Genomic DNA, 20,621 nt, shown 5'->3' with positions numbered 1-20,621 from the left:
ATGGCAGATGACAAGGATTCTCTGCCCAAGCTTAAGGACCTGGTATTTCTCAAGAACCAGCTGGAAAAAAAAAAAAAAAAACAAAAGAACCAGCTGGAATGCCTGCAGCAGCGTGTGGAAGAAGTCAGCAGTGGTGTGAGCCAGGAGGGCTCGCTCTTGTCCTCCCCATTCCTCAAGGGCTTCTTAGCCGGCTATGTGGTGGCCAAACTGAGGGCATCAGCAGTATTAGGCTTTGCTGTGGGTACCTGCACTGGCATCTATGCAGCTCAGGCATATGCTGTGCCGAATGTGGAGAAGACATTGAGGGACTATCTTCAGTCATTGCGAAAGGGGCCTGACTAGCTCTGGATCCCATGGAGGAGAAAGGATGAGCACCTCTGGCCTGCAGTTAGAGGCCTTTCAACCACAGACACCATATTTGGCTTCTCGACCTATCACCTTTTGCTATCTCCAACTTGCCCACAGCCTTCATCCTTGCTTTCCTTCCTGCAGAGGGTAAACGGTGGCTTATCAGCCAGCAGTTTGGATGCACCTCCTTAACCCCACAAGACTGACCCCGAAACTGTGGCTTCTAGAGCCACCAGCCCCTTTCTCTTCCATCCCTGACTGTGGAGTTTGCAGCTGACTCTGATTCTCAGTACACTCTCTACCAATGTACCACAGCTCCTCCCTCCTGGGAGCTGGCTCCATACTGATTTTCCCCAAACTTGTTACAATTCCTACAGCCCCCTTGCTAGCTATACAGGCCACCCAGGGTCTGGTTTGGGCATGAGTGTAGAGGACGGAGGTATGCCAGGCTTGGGCCGTCCCAGGCAGGCCTACTGGACCCTGATGCTACTCTTATCCACTGCTATGTATGGTGCCCATCCCCCATTGCTGGCACTATGCCATGTGAACGGCAAAGTGCCCTTCCAGCCCTCCTCAGCTGTGCTGCTGACTGAGTTGACCAAGCTACTGTTGTGTGCCTTCCCCCTCTTGGTGGGCTGGCAGGCATGGCCCCAGGGGGCCACACCATGGCGCCAGACTCCCCCATTTGCACTATCAGCTCTATTCTATGGAGCTAACAACAATCTAGTGATCTCTCTTCAACATTATATGGACCCCAGCACCTACCAGGTGCTGAGCTATCTCAAGATTGGAAGCATGGCCTTGTTCTACTGCCTCTGTCTCCAGCACCTCAGGGCCTAGCAGTGCTGCTGCTGATGGTGGCAGGGGCCTGTTATGCAGCTGGTGGCCTCCAGGACCCTGGGAACACCTTTCCTGGATCTCCGTCAGCAGTTGCTGCTGGCCCCATGCCCCTGTATATCATTTCACTGGAACTGCTGCTTTTCATCCTGTACTGCCTCATCTCAGGCCTCTCGTCCATGTACACAGAACTGCTCATGAAGCGACAGCAGCTTCCCCTAGCACTTCAGAACCTCTTCCTCTACACTTTTGGTGTGCTCCTAAATCTAGGTCTGCATGCAGGTGGCGGCCCTGGCCCGGGCCTCCTGGAGGGTTTCTCAGGATGGGCAGCGTTTGTGGTATGAGCCAGGCAGTAAATGGACTGCTCATATCAGCTGTCATGAAGCACGGCAGCAGCATCACAAAAACAAAACAAAACAAACAAACAAACAAACAAACAAACGAAAACACCAAAAGGCAAGGACCGAGAGAACGCTGCATAGTTCCTCATATGACTCCCAAACCGGCTAGAGACAGTATCAGAAAAGGAAAATATAGAGCATTTTGCTCTGAATGCAGATGTTAAACTACGACCTAATTGGATAAAATATAGGAGAATGCCCCACCTAAGGATGGGGAAAGGACATCTTAAGACATCCAGAATACATCCCCCCACTCAGACATTCATGGATCCAACTACATCAAAATTAAGAATTTCTATTCCACAAAGATTCTCAGAGCTAATATTGACAGACAAGTGGTTGCAATCTAGTGAATAAAGGACTCCTACAGGTCAATGAGGAAAAGACAAGAAACACAATAGAGAATTGGGCAGTGAATATAAACAGGCAACTCAGAAGATTTGGCTCAAAATGGCAAGAAATTAATGACGATGTGGTCAGAGAAATAATCAGTGCAATTCAATTAAAATTACAATGAGATACCATTTTATAAGCATCAGGTAAGTGAAAATTCATAAAGCAAATCATACCAATGTTTGGTGAGGGTGTAGGAGGCAGAAATCTTTGGTTACTTCTATAGGCCTTTAAGCTGGTACAGTCTCTTGAGAACATTCTGAAATGAGGCATACATTTCTTCTGAGACCGCACACTTTCAATCCTTGGTAAATAAGCCACAGAAATTTGTGTGCACTGGAGCACCTGGGTGGCTCAGTTGGTTAAGTGTCTGCCTTCGGCTCAGGTCATGATCCCAGGGTCCTGGGATTGAGCCCCATGTCAGGCTCCCTGCTCAGTATGGCACAGCGTCTGCTTCTCCCTCTACCTCTGCCCCTCTCCCAAACTCGTGCTCCTACTCTCTCTAAAGTAAATAAAATCTTAAAAAAAAAGAAAGAAATTCGTGTGCAAGTGTTCAAAGAGGTCTGTACAAGGGTGCTGGCTGCAGTGTCCTTTGTGGAAGCAAGCGTCAGGGGCCACTTTGGCATCCGTCCTCAGGAGGATGGGTTAGTGATGTGTAATGGATGCAAACTATGCAACACCAGGCAACAGTCAGAATCAACAGTTTTTTAAAAAACATAGTGTTCAAAGAATAAGGAACAAAAATGAGATCAATAGCACAATACCATTTATATAAGCTAAACCCACAAATGCATAAAAATATTAGATATTTCCCCACAATTCATTCATATTGAAGTGGGATGGGAATGGGGATTGAAGACAAAGGAGAACAAAAATAAACTCAAAACAATGAAGTGGCCTTGTATCCATCACTGATTTTTGGTCATTGTGAGATAAGGAATGCCGAAAACTCACCTCCCTGCTCCTGAGGACTGGAAGAAGAGAAATGTGTGGACACAAGGAGGCGGTTCACAAATGGCTCATGAAGCTATGAAAATGCACTCATCTCACAGATAATAAAGGGAATGCAAGTTATAGCAACAATGAGATAATATTTTTTCATCTATCAAATTAATGATTTTAAAAATTATAATACACTTTGCTGGTGGGAATGTAAACACGGTTGATAGAAATCTACACTGATTGGGGGGAGTGGTTAGTTATTATCAAAATGTAAATTGTTTAGAGCCAGCAAATTTGCTTATAGGAACATATTTTGCAGAACTATCCAATGTGCCGCACGTGGGTGACTCAGTGGTTGAGCATCTGCCTTTGGCTTGATGTAATCCCGGGTCCTGGGATCGAGTCCCGCATTGGGCTCCCTGCAGGGAGCCTGCTTCTCCTTCTGCCTGTTTCTGGCTCTCTCTGTGTTTCTCATGAATAAATAAACAAAATCTAAAAAAATAAATAAATAAAATGACCCACTGTCTCAGGTCTCAGTTTTTGCGCTGAAAACCAAGCATTCCTAGGGACGCCTGGGTGGCTCAGCGGTTGAGCATATGCCTTTGGCTCAGGGCGTGATCCCGGAGTACCCGGATCGAGTGCCACGTCGGGCTCCCTGCATGGAGCCTGCTCCTCTCTCTGCCTGTGTCTCTGCCTCTCTCTCTCTGTGTCTCTCACGAATAATAAATAAAATAAAATAAAACGAAAACCAAGCATTCCTAAGCAGGACCCAGATGGTTTAACAGGCAGAACAGGAGGGGAACAAAGAGGGCGCCATCACCCCAGCACCCATCCCACTACCGGTGGTGTGCAAGAAGACAGAGGGGCAAGGAGGAGAAGCCTGTGGTGGTAAGCTGGGCTTCCTCCCTCCTCAGGCTTTGAGAGGGGCTCAGGAAACTTTGTTTCCAGAAATTTGGAAAGATCTGAAGGTTAGAATCCGACTGTGCCCAAGAAACTGGAAGTGGAAAGGGGATACAGTGGGCAGCCACCACCCTCCTGGGTGAAGGTCTGCACAGGGAGAGCTGGCTGCCTGTGATCTAAGAGTGAAGTAAGCCCTCCAATCTCAGGGGGCAGAAGATGTGGGGGGTAGTGAGCCAGGTGGCCAGCTTGACAGGAGGGGGTGCCAGATGGCTATGGGGATGATGGTGACTGTGCAGAGAAAGGCATTCTGGGTGCAGAGGAGTGCAGCTCCCTGTGCCAGCGGTTGGGGCTAAAGTTGGGGACAGAGGGAGCAGCTTTGGTTGAAAGTTCCCAGAGAGGTCTCTGGAGCGCCATAAATTGCCCAAAGACAAAGCCTCAACATGAATCCTGCCAGTCCACAGAGTGCCTTCCACGCCATCTGCTCCTCCCTCCTTTCTGAGCTCCACCCCAGGGGAGATATATTTTATTCCCATGCATGTGTGTATATATTTAAAAAGATGCCTATCTGGCTCAGTCAATGGTGCATGTGACTCTTGATCTTGGGGTTGTGAGTTTGGGCTCCACGTTGGGCATAGAGCCTACTTTAAAAATATATAGAACAAAAAAAATAAATAAATAAAAAATAAAACAAAATTAAAAAATAATAAAAATATATAGAACAAAACAAAATAAAAAATAAAGTAAGGGAAATGTTTGGGGCTCCTGGCTGGCTCAATCAGGAAGGCAAGCAACTCTTGATCTCAAGGTTATGAGTTCGAGCCCCACACTGGGTATAGTGATTACATAAAAATAAATAAATAAAACTTAAAAAAAAAAAGATGCTAGTGTACGTGCTCATCAGTTACTGTAAGATTATGTTGCATTCACATCACCTTATCCACCAGCTACTGGGTCCCAATCTGGAAGCCAAAGGAAGGTGCATGAAAGGCAACAATCTGAAAACATGTGTAAATTATTCCCACTAGGTTTCTGCCTGAGATGATAGCACCCTGCAGTGTATTTTCTCTTTATCTGTTCGCTCACAAACTCGTTATTGAGGGTTCACTGTGTGGGGGCTCTGTGCTAGGGGCTGAGGACACAGCTGTGAACAGAAATAAAGACTCTGCTCTTAGGAATCTGAGAGTTACCTGGGAACAACAGAGAGTAAAGCAGAACACATACGTGGATTCAATTGAAGGTGTATTCGTGTGGTAGAGCTGCCATAATAAGTACTACAGATGATAGAAATTTAACCAATGGGAATTTATTTTCTCACATATCTGGAGGTCAGAAGTCTAAGATCAATATATTGGCAGGTTTGGCTTCTTCTCAGGCCTCTCTCCTTGGCCAGCATGTGGCCATTGTCTTCTGGTGTCCTCATGTGGGCTTCCCTCTGTGTGTCTGTGTCCTGATCTCCTCTTTGTGTTGAGTGAAGGCCACCCGTAGGACCTCATTTTACCTTAATCACTACTTTAAGGGCCCTATTCCCAAATGCAGTCAGATGATCAGGTACTGAGGGTTAGAATATCAAAGTCTGAATCTGGGGCTGGTGGGCTGGCAGTCCATAGTAGGAGGGTAAGGTGAGAAAGAGACTAGTGCAATGGGGAAAAGCAGAGCAAGAGGGGTTGAGTGCGTGGTTATGGTGTAGGTTGCAGGTCTAAATTGGGTGGTTAGAGTGGAGTCTCTGATAGGTTGACATTTGAGCACTACCTTGGAAAAAAGTGAAGGACTGAGCCACACAATTATCTGGGGGGACAGCATCCGGAGGGAAGGGCCAGGTCAGAGGTGAGACCATGTCTGATTCATCCCATAGAACAGCTAGAAGCAAAGACGGGAGGCGTGGTAAGCAGCTGAGGATGAAGGGTCACATAGGCCCCATAGGCCATTGCAAGACTTTGGATTTGAGTTTTCTTTCTTCCTTTTTTTTTTTTTTTTTAAGATTTTATTTTCTTATTTATTCATGAGAGACACAGAGAGAGAGGTAGAGACACCCGCAGAGGGAGAAGCAGGCTCCCTGCAGGGAGCCCGATGCAGGACTTAATTCCAGGACTCTGGGATCATGATCTAAGCCAAAGGCAGATGCTCTACTACTGAGCTACCCAGGTGCCCTGGATTTGAGTTTTCAAAACCATTGCAGGTCACATCTACAAGGAGGCTGCTATCAACAAAGAATAAGCAAACAAAAATCCACCAGAAAAACCCCACCTGAAAAACAGAACATAACAAGTACTCTTGTGCGCTACTGGTGTGAATGTGAAATGGTGTGATCAGCTATAGAAAACAGTATGATAAAAAAAAAAAACAGTATGATGATGCCTCAAAAAATTAAACAGAGGGACGCCTGTGTGGCTCAGTGGTTGAGCATCTGCCTTTGGCTCAGGGCATGATCCTGGGTCCGGGGATCAAGTCCCACATCGAGCTCCCTGTGAGAAGCCTGCTTCTCCCTCTGTCTTTACTTCTATGTGTCTCTCATGAATAAATAAATAAAATCTTTGTAAAAAGTAAACGTAGAATTACCATGTAGTCCAGCACTTCAGCTTCTGAGGACACACCCAAGAGAATGGAAAGCAGACACCTGAAAAGATTGTCTGTACATCCACAATCACAGCAGCAATGTTCATTGTAGCTGAAAGCTAGAAACAACCCAAATGCCCATCAACAGATGAATGGATAAATGAAATGTGGTAAATACATTAAAGGAATATTATTTGGCCTTAAAACAGAAGGAAATTCTGACATAGGCTACAAAGTGGGTGAATCTGGAGGACTTTATACTAAGTGAAACAAGCCAGTTACAAAATAACAAATATTACATGATTCCACTCATATGAGGTCCCTAGAATAGCCAAAGACAGAGAGAAAATGGAGTGGTGGTGGCCAGGGACTGGGGAGACGGGGAGTTATTATTTAATGTGTTAGACTTTCAGTTACGGATGATAAAAACTGTTCTGGAGACTGATGGCAGTGAGGGTTGCACAACATTTTGTAAATAGAATAATGCGATTGGGGATGCCTGGGTGGCTCAGCAGTTGAACATCTACCTTCAGCTCAGGTCATGATCTCAGGGCCCTGGGATTGAGTCCTGCATTGGGCTCCCTGTGAGGAGTCTGTTTTTCCCTCTGCCTGTGTCTCTGCATCTGTCTCTCTGTGTATCTCTCATGAGTTAAAAAGAGGAAAAAGGAGAAGGAGAAGAAGGAGGAGGAGGAGGAGAGGAGGAGGAGAATAAGAATAAGAATAAGAATAAGAAGAAGAAGAAGAAGAAGAAGAAGAAGAAGAAGAAGAAGAAGTAGTAGTAGTAGTAGTAGTAGTAGTAGTAGTAGTAGTAGTAGTAGAAGGTGGCCACTGGGGACAGCCTGGGTGGCTCAGTGGTTTAAGCACCTCCTTCTGCCCAGGGCGTGATCCTGGAGTCCCAGGATCGAGTCCCACATCAGACTCCTTGCATGGAGCCTGCTCCTCCCTCTGCCTGTGTCTCTGCCTCTCTCTCTCTCTCTCTGTGTCTATCATAAATAAATAAAATCTTAAAAAAAAAAAAAACAGCGGCCACTGAATGGGACACTTAAAAATGGTTGAAATGGTAAATTTAGATAAGTGTTGAAAGTGGTGTGAACTCAGGTGGTGGGAAGTGTTCTGATTCTGAATACACTTGGACGTTGAGGATTAATTCCCAGATAGGATGGGGAAGAAAAAGAAGAGTCCAGGGTTTGGCCTGAGATACTGGGAGGATAGATAACCACTTGTCTAAGATGGGAAGGTCTGTGGGGGAAGACAGAGGGCTCAACTGGATGCCTATAAGACATCCGGGGAGAGGAGTGGAGTGGAAATTTGATATCTGGGAGAGAGGGATGGAATTCCAAGTCTGAGGGAGACACCAGGAGCACTGATAACTTTGAGTCTCATTTGCAGATAGATGGTATTTTCAAAGAGGAGCCTGGATGAGACCACTGGGAGCGTGAATGTGTGGACTCAGAGGACTGCAGGCTGAGCCTGCTCCTGGATGGGAGGAGGAGTGAGCAAAGGAGCCGGGAAGTGGCCAGAGGATCCAGGGCACCTTGGGTTAGCAACAGGGCCAGCAGCTGGGGATCAAGGCAGGAGCAGGTTCAGTGGGTAGTGGGGGTGACAGCCTGATGGGAGCGGGTTGAAGAGAGAACAGGAGGAGATTGATCTTGGCAAATCAGATCAACTCTTTCAGGGGGTTTTGCTACAAAGGGGAACAAGGAAAAGGGGCAGTGCTGGGGAAGGAGAGGTGAGGTCAGGAAGGATATGATAGCACATTTGTGCTGATGGAAGTTTCTGAAGAGAGTGAAAAGTTGCCGGGAACAGAGGGGGCCGATTGCTGGAGACACATCCTTGGGCAGGCAATAAATGAATATATATGAAGTGTAGTCAGTGAAGTAGAGTAAGAGCACAGTGCCACTTAGGTAGTCTTTGTCAGGGGACATTTTAGCAGAAGCCTGAAGGAAGTGGGAGAGTGAGCCATAGGGATTCTGGAGACAGAGCATTTCAAGAAGCAGCAGCAGCAAGTGCAAAGGCCCTGAGGTGGGATTGACTGGGGTGGTTGGATCAGAGTGAGTGATGGGGGCAGGGATGACACCTGCAAAGAGATGGGGCAGACAGATCAAGCAGGACCAAGGAGGCTATGGTAGAGACTTGGGCTTTTACTCTATGAGAGATGGGATCCATTTGAGAATTGTGAACAAAGGCATGGCAGGCTCTGGTCTTAACAGGATCATTCTGGCTACTGAGTACAGAATAGAATTAGGCAAGAGCAGAAGCCAGGTGGAGGGGCCATTGCAATGATTCAGATGAGAGACAGCGGTGGTTTGGGAGAGCGTGTTCATGAAGGAGATGGGGAGAAGTGGCTGGATTCTGCATGAATTCTATTTTTTTAAGATTTAATTTATTTCTTTGAGATAGAGAGCACAATTAAGGGGAGTGGCAAGCAGAGGGAAAGGAAGAAGCAGGCTCTCCAGTGAGCAGGGAGCCAAATGTGGGGCTTGACCCCAGGACCCTGGGATCACGACCTGAGCCGAAGGCAGATGCCCTACCGGCTGAGCTACCCAGGCGCCCCTCTGCATGAATTCTGAAGGTGGCACCAGTAGGTTTGCTTGCGTGGATTGTGGAGTATGAGAGAGAGGAATCCAGGATGCTGCTGGGGTTTTGCTCTGAGCAACAGGAAGGATGGATGTGACCTTGACTGAGATGGGGAGAGTCTTACTTTCAACGTGCCAAGTCAAGATGCTTACCTATCTTCCATGTAGAGTGTCAAACGGCTGATGGATAGGAGTCTGGACTTTGTGGGAGAAGGCAGGGCTGACTTGGGAGTAGGTGGAAGGTGAAGGATGGCTTGTGTCAGACAGGATGAGCTCCCTTAAGAAGTGAGAGTGGCTAGGTAAGAAAAGAGGTCTGCACGCACCTCATAAAAATACCAGCCTGAGCGACCCAGACCTGCCCTCTGCCAAGGAAGGAAGTGGCCCAGAGTTTGTCCAGGAAATCAGTGGGGCTAGGGTCTGGAAATGGAGCAGCCTACCTGTGTACTTCCACAGGACACCTGATAGAGGAGGCAGTGGGGTGGGCATGGCAACCCACCAGAAAGAGCAGATTTTGCCTATTTTAGGGACAAGAAATCTTCACCTGGAGCATTAATTAGGCTGTTCCACTGGGTGAGCTCATTGTAAAGGTGCTGCCGGGATGGAGTCTGAGAGCAGATATGAGGCCACAGAAACAAAGCTCAGGGAAAACCATGCCTGTAGGGCATCTGCTGGACTCTGCTTCCTTTACTGGTCTCACTGGGGCTGCATGGTTGGCTAAGGAGCAACAGCTCTTCCACAGAAGTTCGGATGAGCCATGGGAATGTTCTAGGTGTACCTGTCTCTAGTAACTGATTTAAGCCTCACTGTGACCCCAGGAGGAAGATGCCATCATAACCAGCCTTGTGATGCCCAAGAGGACACAGAGGTACAAGGGGAGCTGGATCTGAACCCCAGTGCTTCCTGTGTTCTCTTAATCACCATGTGCTGCTACCCCCCAATAATAGTCCGCCATTGTTAGCAGTAGTGATAATGAACCATTACCGAGCATGCTGCCTTCATGATTTCATTTAATCTTTGTAATTAACCTATGGAATGGGTCTATGCTTTCCAGTTTGGCAGAGGGGAGAGGTGACTTGCCCAAGGTCACAGAGCTGGTGAGCAGCCAAGCCAGGCCTCCAACCCTGCCGCTGGGTCTCTAGGGCTCAGTTTGGCGCCGAACTCCCTATGCTGCTGGTGGTAGTGGTCAGTCCTAGGCGTACCATGGGGATTTACCATGGTAAGGCATTTTGGTGATGCTTAGAAGTTTGGGATGAGATTTAAATGCTCTGACTTCCTCCACAGCCTCCTCTGGGTCCTGGTTGCCTGCTGCTTCCCTCCTGGGCATGGTGTTCAACTGGCTTTTCTTGCCCTGTCTGGACCTGGGAGGCCAAGTGGTTTGAACAAGATCTTGTTGTGAGAGCTCAGCTTAGCTTTTGCAAGGCCTCAGTTGGGGCTGGAGTACTGGGGGCAGCCCAGGAGGCAGGTGGAGGGAGAGGGACCCCCTCAGGCACCGAGGGTGTGAGGACCCTTCCAAATGGTCAAGTCTTGAGATCCCTTGTACAGATAGAGGGGGAGACACAGGCTGAGTGAGGACAGGGGACTCATACCAGGTCAACGAAGAGTCCTGCAGAGGTAGGCTTGGCCCTGGGCCTCAAGACTCTCAGGCCTGGACTCTTTCTCAGCATCATCCTGAACTTTACCCCCCCAGAAGGAAGTTGACCTCACATACCCTGGCTGACTCTCCCTGGCCTGCTTTTTGCCAGAGCCCTTGAGGCTGACTGAGAACTGGTTGCCATAGAGATGGTGGGGTGGGCAGTTCCAAGGCTGGCAGATGGGGGTGGGGGTCCGGGCAGGACACCAATATGCGAAACACCCACCAACGGGCGAGCAGGACTACTTCAGGGAGACCAGGGCAGGACATGCGGCTTCAGGGAGACCAGGGCAGGACATCCCAGGCTCCTGGGATGACCATAGGGCTGCTCAAGTTCCTGTCAGACATCCCCCAAGCTGAGCAGGTGAGGGAGGCCCTGTGGGGGGACTTCCAACTGCCTGGAGGCAGCCTGGCTGCCTGGGGTCAGTATAGGCCAGGGCTCAGGATGGCACTGGAGAAGTCATGAAACTGGAGCTGAGGCCCGGCGAGAGACAAGAAGGCCCAAGGCAGGCAGGGACCACAGGGAGGCCTAAAGGGTCCAAGGCGAGGATGAGGAAGACACCCAGGGATGACTCCCAGGCTTCCAGGAGAGCCATCTAGGGGAACTGCAGGAGAAGGAGGAGGAGGAGGGTTTTAGGAAAGATAATAAGCTTCCTCTATCTTGATTTAGCAAGTCCAGAGCCCCATGGAGCATTCAAAAGAGCTATCCGGGACATGGAGGCAGCACCGTACCATGGTGACAAATCTGGGCTCTCGAGACAGACTATGCATGTTCAGATCCTGACTCCACTTACTGGCTAGGTAACCTTAGTCAAGTGATGTCACCTCTCTGAGTCTCAGTGTTCTTATCTGGGATGAGATGAGATCTCATCGGGCCCTTTCACGAAGATGGCACTGAAGGCGAAGAAGGAAGCCCCTGCCCCTCCCAAAGCCGAAGCCAAAACAAACGCTTTAAAAGCTAAGAAAGTGGTGCTGAAAGATGTGCACAGTCACACACACAAAAAGAAGATCCGTATGTCACCTACATTCCGACCACCCAAGACCCTGCATCTCCGGAGGCAGCCCAAATAACCTGGAAAGAGCGCCCCCAGGAGAAACAAGCTTGATCACTATGCCATATCAAGTTCCCCCTGACTACTGAGTCAGCCGTGAAGAAAATAGAAGACAACAACACACTTGTGTTCATTATGGATGTCAAGGCCAATAAGCACCAGATCAAACAGGCTGTGAAGAAGCTCTATGACATTGATGTGGCCAAGGTCAACACCTTAATCAGGCCTGATGGAGAGGAAAAAGCATATGTTCGACTGGCTCCTATCATGCTTTGGATGTTGCCAACAAAATTGGGATCATCTAAACTGAGTCCAGCCGGCTATAAATCTAAATATAAATTTTTTTCACCATAAAAAAAAAGATCTCATGGGATAACAGTGGGATATAGGTCCTTGGGAAAGTTAAATGAGTTGATGCATGAAAATCCTGAGCATCCAGCAGGTACTCAGCAGCATCATTAAATATTAAAAATTGAGGTGGTGATCAGTCAGTTTTACCAATAACAAGAGCCCAGCAGGCCAGCCATGGTACAGAGAAGAGGAGGGTCCCCTGGAGGAGGTGTGGGATGCTCCAGGAGGCTGCTTGCAGCCAGGCCTCCTCTCCTGTCTTCACCTAGGGGAGGCTTGGGAATGGCGATGATGTGGCTCTGGGCCAGCAGCCGAGGTCTCGGAGCACAGGACAGATGCCAAAGAAGGACCGGAGGCCCAAGGCTCGGAATAAGAAAGACCGTGGCTCTGCTGAAGCTGAAGAGTAAGCCACTGTGCAATAGGCTGGGGGGATACTGGCTGGCAGGCCCCACTGGGGGCCGAGGCCCTGACCTTGACCCTTGCTCCCTGTCCTCTCCTTCCTCAGTCTCATCCCCTCTCCTCCTCGGAAACCCTCCTTCCCCTTCCAGTGGGCCTGGGAGAGCTTCACCACTGATGGCCAGGCTCTGCATCAGCCCAGCTTCTCCTCGGCCTCCGCCCCAGGCCACCAAGCTCTGTCCTTGTCCCGAGCAGTCCCCCAGTATAAGGCCAGGCACAAGTCCACAACCACCCTCCCAGAGCCCCATGGCTTCTGCTGGAAAACAGAGGGGCCAAACCTGGAGAGAAGCCAGCAGCTCAGGGCCTGGGGTTGCATCCCCAGCTGTTCTGGCAAAGGGGAGAGCCAAGAACTGGAGGCACCCAGTGAGTATGACCTCCAGCCACCTGGGAGGAGGTCAGGATCAGGATCTGAGTCTGAGGAAGGCACCGAGCTGGAAGCCCTGGGTTCTGAGGAGATAGAGAGGGTTTTGAGCCCTGGGGAGCTGCCCCAACTCCTCAGCAGGGGGTTGATATTAGAAGAGGAACAGTTTGTAGAGGTGACAGAGCAGGCCGAGGAGGGAGAGCACAGGACCCTCCATAGAAGGAGAGCTGGTTCTCAGAGAAAGGGGCAGAATTTTCGCGAGGCAGCCTCCGATGAAGATGACCTGCAGTGCAAAGGGAGCAGCTCCAGCTCCAAACTCAGAAGACCACAGAGGAGGAAGTCAAGGGCCAAGGAGCTGGAGGGGCCATGGGACCCGGAGAAGCTGCAGAGGCAGTTACAGCAAGAGTTGGACTGTGGTGAGTGTGGGCTTCGATGTCTGGGTTCCCCAGGAAACTACAAGGTGGGGAGAGAGTTTGGGGAACCAGCAACCTGGACCAGGAGTTCAGACAGGGTTATACTGCGCTCCAGGTGCTGGGCGGGATTGTCCAGCGGGCTGGGAGGGAGGAGGCTATTCTCTGACTTGTCCCACTCTGGATAGGCCCTCAAAAGCAGCCCTGGAAGGCTTTGGGGGCTGCTGTCCAGGCCTCCAATCGGAGTGGGAAGGCCTATGCCTTGGGAGATGAAGAGAGTTTCCTGTTTGCCAACTTTCCTAACCGTACCTTCCACAAACGACAGGAGGCCACCAGGTAAGGTAAAAGAAAAAGGAGGATGGGAAGAAAGGGCTGGGAGTAGAGAAGGAGCCAGTTCTCCAGAGACACTGAATCATTCATCCTCATTCATTAATTCATTTATCCATTCTCTAATCTTTTGGTCATCCAATCTTCTACAGATCGATGCATCTATCCACCCACCCATCCATCCATCCATCCATCCATCCACCTACCCATTCATATACCCACCCATCTATCCATCTCTGTCTACTTGGCCAGGTGTCTATTGACACAAGCCACTTTTCATTTATTTTCCATCTTCTATCCACCCATTAATCTATTAACTAAGTGATCAAAGCAACACATGTTGAATATCTACTCGTGGGTCCTTAGGATATAAAGATGAAAAGACGTGGCCCCAGCCCTAAGAAAGTCAAGGTCTGCTGGGAAAGGAGGCAGATGGACAAGACAACAATGAAGGCAGTAGAGTCAGACAACTGCTATGCTTGGGGCTTGAACAAAAGACAATGAGAGCAGAGGGGAATCCTGGGAAGGGGCACTGTTGCATTGTCTAGGTGAAGGATGATAAGGGCCTGAACCAGCTGGCCCTGTGAATAGAGAGAGGGGAATAAATTAAAGAGATATTTGGGGGCTGGCTCAGCAGGTCTTGGTGATTGGTTAGAGGTGGCAGGTGAGAATCCATTTCAACATTCCAATAGCACCCCTCAATTCTGACTCTGTCATCCCTGGCTTGCTTCCCACGCTTCTCAGTGCACTTGGAACAAAGCCCAGGTGTCTTGGTAAGGAGGCTCCTGTCTCCCACACCCGCCCATATAGGAATAGCTAGAATGTGCCATGCTCTCCCTCCCTCATCTCCCGGAGCTGCCATTCTCCCTCATTCACTCAGCTAACTCAATGTATCTTTAAGCTTCCTCTGGGAAGCTCTCCCCTCTGCTTGCCTCTGTCATAGCTCTTGCCACATGGCATTGCATTGGGGGGCTGGGCTGCCTGACTATCCCTGGGTGCAGACTTAGAGATCCCTAAGACAGGTGCCAGATTTTATTGGTCATGGCCTCCCTGCTGCCCTACACGAGACATGGCACCTAGTTGGTGCTCAACAAATATGTGCTGAGTAAACAAGTTTATTGGTGAGGACCATGATTGAACTATGCATGAATTCACCAACACTGAGTTTCTATTTATGTTAAGCACTGTTTTAGATGCTGGGGAATCCACTGGTAGTGAAGAGAAGAGATAAGGAACCCTGCTCTCATGAGACTTACCCTCTACTTGGGATGAAGGATAATTAATAAAGAAATGAACAAAATGTACAGCTAGAAATGGAAAATACCTGGGGGTAGAAGGGGTGGTAAGGGAGTCTCTCTCTCTCTCTCTCTCTCTCTGATATTTGAGCAAGGATCTAATTAACAAGGAACTGGCCATCAGAGCTAGGGAAAGAATGTTCCAGGTGGAGCTAAGCGTTGTCTACTCAACCACCCACACCATTCATCCACGCCTTTATCCATCCGTTGATCCCATCCATTCCATTCATATATCTGTCCCTCAAACCAAAAGGCATCAATCTAGTTCCTACCAGAGATGGGGGTCAGAGAGAACAAGGTCTGACCCCTGTCCTCAAGGAGAGCTGCTTTGCAATGGGAAGTGAGCAATCTGGGTGAGATCACAGGTGCACCAAGCCCCACAGGACTGAGGGTGTTCAGAGTTGGGGCACACAGCTGGCTGGAGTGGGAGGAGGCTTCCAGGAAAAGTAGGGAAAGGCCTTGAGGTGGGCCTGTGGGCCGAGCCCCAGATGTAGCCCTCATCATGTCAGACTTCCATGACAAACCCACTCCTCTCCCTGCCCCTGGCCTCTATGAGACTGCTGCTCCCCCCAGACTTCTCCCATCCTCTTCTTTCCCTCTCCCTATTGAAGAAGCTTGCTGCAGGCCTGGGAGCGGCAGCAGGAGGAGGAGCGGCAGCAGGCCGAGCTGCGGAGGGCCCGGGAGCATCGGGTACAGCAGCAGGTGGCTCGCTGCCTGGCGGCCTATGCACCCAAAGGGAGCCGGAGGTCAGGGACCACCCACCACAGGCTGGAGGAGCTGAGGTAGGAAGCCAGGCTGGGGAGGCTCTGGTGGGGAGAGGTCAGGGAAGGCAGTGCAAGATGCCAGAGGAAAGACACAGGGGACGCAGTCCTCATCTCCCTCCAGGGCTGAGTCTCCACAACCATCCTCCAGCCCTGGCTGGTGGGCCAGGCCATTTGGCCACACTTTACAGATGAAGACCCTGAGGTATGCAAGGAGGAGGGGCTGAGCCAAGGTCACCTAGTTAATATAACAGTCCTGCAGCTGTCAAGCTCACAGAATGTTCTATATGCATTACCACATGTTCAAATCTTTTTTTTTTCTGATTTCAAAAACTAGGCATGCTTATTATAAAAATACAGATGTAACCAAAATAGTTCACATAGCACATCAACAGTGCCTATGATCTCACTCCTGGGGACAACCGTTGTTTGCCTCAGGTGAAGAGTCATCTATTTTATTCTCTTCCTATATGTTGACCATTAAGAAGAAATAGACAAATGTGTCTTTAAAAGCAAACCTTTTTTAGACTCATAACAGACCCTTAAATGGGCGTTATTATCAGTCCCATCATTCAACAGAGGAGGAGACGGAGCTCACAGAGCTCAATTAATTTGCCAAGTGTCACAAGTGAGGGGCAAAACTAGGATTTCAACTTGGGAAGCCACTTAGCCAAACCTGCTAGCCCATTTCTTAGTGCTTGAATACCTAATCTGTAGATAAAGGGCACTGGGATCTTCCCCCGAATGCCCTATCCAGTGAAACAGATAATACAAATAAATATGGTCACCAGTGCCATGGACATTGAGCACCTACTGGGTGCAGCTGGCAGCAGGGCAGCCCTTTCCACACCTCATCTCCTTTCATCCTGAGAGAGGAGCTAGGTCAGGGTTGAGGTCTCTGCTCTGCAGTGGGGTCACCAGGGACTCAGCAGGGTTCTGGTCATCTACTCTTGGAGGCTCAGTCTTATTATTCCCAATTTTGAAGATGAGAAAACTAGGGATCTAAGAAGGCAACGGTGTTTTAAAAGAATCCTTGGCCAGTGATCAAGGAGATGCCTTCTCCTTGCGAAACCTCAAGTTCATTGTTTGTGTGTTTATTTTTTTCAATGAGGCAGGAAGCCTAAGGTTCAAACTCCAAGGGACAGATGTGAATGAGAAGAGTGTTTCACACACATCTCTTGTATTTTCTACTAGAGAGCAGATATTTTCCATTGGGGTCTCTCAGTCCTTATAACCTGTGACTTTTGCTCTCTCTGCTCCTCAAAGGCTCTGGCCTGTACAGGAGATGTGGGCTCAAGAGAGGTCACCCTGTGGGAGGAAGGCCTTCCTTTCCTTCCCAGATGTTGGACAGGGCTGACATCCACTCTCCAGCTTCCTTTCTGCTTGGGGCTCCAAGACATGGACTTCCTCTCAATTCTAACAAGAATCAAAAAGGAAAAATATGCATGACATCATAGGAGAGACAGACTGAATGCCAGCTCACTTCCCACCCCCACCTTTGTAACTGCTGAAATTACCTCTTGAATGCTGAAGACTCCATTTTGCAATGACTTCTGTTCCTGGCCATGGGTTTTCAAATTCATCTGTTTTTCACCAATGGCCCTGGTGGGGCAAGGCAGTGTTTTTCAGGGGCCCTGTACACTTGTTAGAGGTCCCAACATGAGTCTTGTCTGCTTCTCCGCTCCTGTGTATGGGTGCTGCTGGCACACCCAAAGACCTCTCTTACATGCTTCACAGGATTCCTGGTCCTCACAGGATTCCTGCCAGAGGGCCCCTCTTGCTGCCTGGATATTCAGCTTGATAAGCAGGCATATTTCAGACAAATGTGCAAACCAATTTTTTGTAAACAGATGTGTGCTTCCCCTGTGGAACCTTGATCTTTTTTGGGATGTTTTCTTTCATTTGCAACATCATTCTTTTGTTCCTCTGTCCCATGTTCTAAGTTGTGTGCTTATAAGAACCCCAGAGAATGGTAGCAACTTTGTCCAATCCCTGCCATAGTGCAGAGAAAACTGAGCCCGGAGCCCAGAGTGGAGCCTTACCCAAAGCCATGGTCAATAGCCACTGCTTCTTCCTCACAGATGCAGCGTGAGAGGGTGCAGGGGTGTAAACACAGGGGGAAGAGGCTGTGCAAGCAGATGCCCAGTTGCTCCGAAGGCAGTGCTGCCCCCCCTACCCCGCCCTGTGAGTGTGGCTGGGAGGCTAGATGAGCCCTGGCTGCACAGCCTGCAGACTTGGTCTCAGTCTCTACTCCCCAGCTGTGTGAACTTGGACAAGTCCCTCAACCCTCCTGGGCCTCAGGCTCATCATGGGTAAAATGGAGCAAATAATTTCTATCCCATTGACCTCAGGAGGAATCCAGGGCGGAGATGGGAATGAAATGGCTTTGCAAGGTAAGGGTGGGGAGAATGTCAAGTCCTTAGTGAGAATGAATGGACTCAAGAGTGGGGATAGGTTGTGTTCATGGTTAGCTGCCCAAAGGCCCATCTCCCTGCAGGCGCCAGGAGCGACAGCGCTTTGCTCAGTATCAGGCAGAGCTACAGGACATCCAGCACAGGGTACAGGCCCGGCCCTACCTGTTCCAGCAGGCCATGCAGGTGAGGGCTAGCACCTGGAAGACATGCCACCTCCCTGAGAACAGTGCTTTTCATTGGATGAGTGGGTAGGGAGAGTGGGCCCTTTAGATAGGACCCTGGGCCACACCCACCTGGAAGCCCTGGGACCCTCTCAGTAATCACAATGCTATTTGTTCTCAGCAGCCTTGGTGCAGAGTAGGAACCCTTATCTCTCCTCAGGTCAATGCCCGGCTCACGGTGACCCGGCGCTTCTCCCAAGTGCTGTCAGCACTGGGACTGGATGAGGAGCAGCTGCTGGCTGAGGCAGGAAAGGGAGACACAGAGGGCACCTCCAGGAAATCCAGGTGAGGCCATCTAGCTAGCCAGAGAACAGGCTCTGCCCAGCTATCGGAAGAAGGGGTGCCACTGCCAGTCCTGGGCCCTACAGCCTCTCCCCCCTGTCTTCCTGGGCTCGGCATCCAGGGAAAAGCTGAGAAAACTTGTGAGCAACCATGTTGACCTGCCCTGAATCTAAGCTTCAACCCTGGCCTGGTCCACTGTCTCAGCCTGAAGGACTCTGCCTAGCTCTAGCAGTCAATAAGGCCTCCCCCAGACCCCGTTCTCCGTGTCACCCGAGAAGGGCAGGACCCGGGTTATGTTTTCCAGATCCCAATAAAGAAACTAAGGACCTGGGGGCAAGGTCTTACCCAAAGACACAGGAGCAAATAAGCTGCAGAGCCAGTGTAGGAATCTGTGGCCAACTGAGTGGCCACACACCAAGCCCCTGTTACAGGGTAGTGCCACACAAATCACCCTCTGCATACTGTCCCTTATACTTTAGGACAACCTGGTGCACAGCAAGGTTTATAAAGCTTATTCATAAGTAAACTGAGGCTTGAGAAGGGGAAATCACTTGCTCAGAGTCTCAGCATAGAAGCCAGATCTGAACCCCTATTGCCAAGAATGGCCTTTCCTCCCCTAAAGCCCAGGTCTCCTTGGGCCTGGGGGTGGGGAACTAGAGCCCATGGTCTCTATCTGTGTCTCCTCCTTCTTTAAGGAGCCACAGGTCAATGGAGGTGAGAACGGAGCACTCTTCTGAGAGCCTCCCAAAGACAGAACCCACCAGAAGGCACTCCAACAGGCACTCTACTCCAAGCCCAAGTCAAGAGTCTAGCCCCTAAGATAACAATTAAATGCTTTATGGGAAATATAACGTGTAATTTCTGGTGGTGCTGGGAAGAGGCTGCAGGTTGGGAGTAGGAGGTAGCAGGAAGCAGCAGGCTTAGCTTGCCCCATCACCCAGGAGCTTTGGTTGTGGAGCTGCCCCCACCAGCACACACAGCTCTGCTTCTGCTCCTGAGTGGATCATCTCACAGAGCAACAGCTGTGACTCCTCCACTCCCATTTCCAACATTTATGCTGGGTCCTAGGAATTCAAGAGGGAACAGGACCTAATGGCCTCTGCCTTTGAGAACTCAGGGTGGGAGGGGAGGAGGTTTGGATCCTTAAAGGGGTACGTATCTTACACTGTAACCAGTGGTTTGCACAGGGGCCGCCAGTCCCAGCAACTGGGGGTTGCGGGTCAGAGGAGGAATTATGTGAATTGCGATTTTACTTTTTAAAAGACTTTGTTTATTCATGAGACACACAGAGATGTAGCCAAAGGGAGAAGCAGGCTCCCTCTGGGGAGCCCGACAGGAACTGGGTCCGGGATTACGACCTGAGCCAGAGGCAGACGCTCAACTACTGAGCCACCCATGCGCCTTGGGATTTTAACTTCTAAGTAACTTCAAATTTGGGCCCCCAAGGAGGGGGGTGGGAATGAGCTCACATACCCAGTCGTGCTGTGTGGAATTTTGCAGTTTCTGGGGGTTCAAAGTACAGATTTAAAAACCCAATCCAAGGTGAGGGGGGTGCCTGGGTGGCGTCTCCCACTCTTGGTTTCGGCTCAGGTACGATCTCAGGGTTCAGCTGGCCCTTGTCTCCCTCTCCTTGCCGCTCCCGCTTACGCGCTCTCTCAAATAAGTAGATCTTAAAAAAAAAGAAACAAAAGACAAGGAAAAAAGAACCCAATACGAGTAAGGTGGAAAGGCAGCATTTGATAATATCGGGTGTAGGGGCTCAGAGGCTGGGCTGGGTCTCAAAACAAGCTGCGGCGTCCCACACCCGATGGAGCCACGACGAGGGGGCGGGGGCGGGTGGAGCCCACCGGGAGGACGCCGACTGGAGCGGCGGGCGCGGTGCACGGTAAAACCGGTAAACCCGTGAGGCAGGGAGCGTCTGGTGGCGGGGGGGGGGGCGCCTCCAGCTCCCAGATTGCCGGCTTTAAGGGCTTATAGTTCGGAGGCCTGTAACCCCTACACCCGGCGCACGCACGCACTTCGAAGACCGCCACCAGACCAACAGCTCCGCAAACACGCAGCCGGGCTCCAACCCCGGCCTTCCCGTGAGCCCTCGGGGCAGGCACCGAGGCGAA

General features: G+C 50.0%; 2 protein-coding genes, 1 long non-coding RNA gene and 1 pseudogene across 3 annotated transcripts; 3 read left to right on the top strand and 1 right to left on the bottom strand.

Moving 5' to 3' along the window:
• On the top strand, nt 1-342 carry LOC119877260 (SLC35A4 upstream open reading frame protein-like). The gene has a single exon (XM_038564497.1). It carries the CDS (start codon nt 1-3, stop codon nt 340-342), a length of 342 nt encoding a protein of 113 aa, XP_038420425.1.
• A 277-nt stretch (nt 343-619) lies between these two features.
• LOC100684433 lies at nt 620-1,585 on the top strand (annotated as a pseudogene).
• Nucleotides 1,586-5,130: 3,545 nt separating this feature from the next.
• LOC102154413 lies at nt 5,131-10,726 on the bottom strand. The gene is made up of 4 exons (XR_005373619.1): nt 10,537-10,726; nt 9,104-9,227; nt 6,378-6,493; nt 5,131-5,678 (listed from the first exon to the last, which is right to left on the bottom strand). It is a non-coding gene; the product is annotated as an uncharacterized LOC102154413 (long non-coding RNA).
• Nucleotides 10,727-10,744: 18 nt separating this feature from the next.
• On the top strand, nt 10,745-19,353 carry TSGA10IP (testis specific 10 interacting protein). Its single transcript, XM_038563874.1, has 8 exons — nt 10,745-10,944; nt 12,259-12,383; nt 12,486-13,213; nt 13,396-13,543; nt 15,441-15,611; nt 18,088-18,187; nt 18,386-18,510; nt 19,203-19,353. Exons 1-8 carry the CDS (start codon nt 10,792-10,794, stop codon nt 19,324-19,326), a joined length of 1,674 nt encoding a protein of 557 aa, XP_038419802.1. The 5' UTR covers nt 10,745-10,791; the 3' UTR covers nt 19,327-19,353.
• Nucleotides 19,354-20,621: the final 1,268 nt, after the last annotated feature.

The sequence above is a fragment of the Canis lupus genome, chromosome 18 (genome assembly GCF_011100685.1).
Source record: "Canis lupus familiaris isolate Mischka breed German Shepherd chromosome 18, alternate assembly UU_Cfam_GSD_1.0, whole genome shotgun sequence".
Classification (NCBI taxonomy): Eukaryota; Metazoa; Chordata; class Mammalia; order Carnivora; family Canidae; genus Canis; species Canis lupus.
This window is presented reverse-complemented; position numbering and strand designations above follow the sequence as displayed.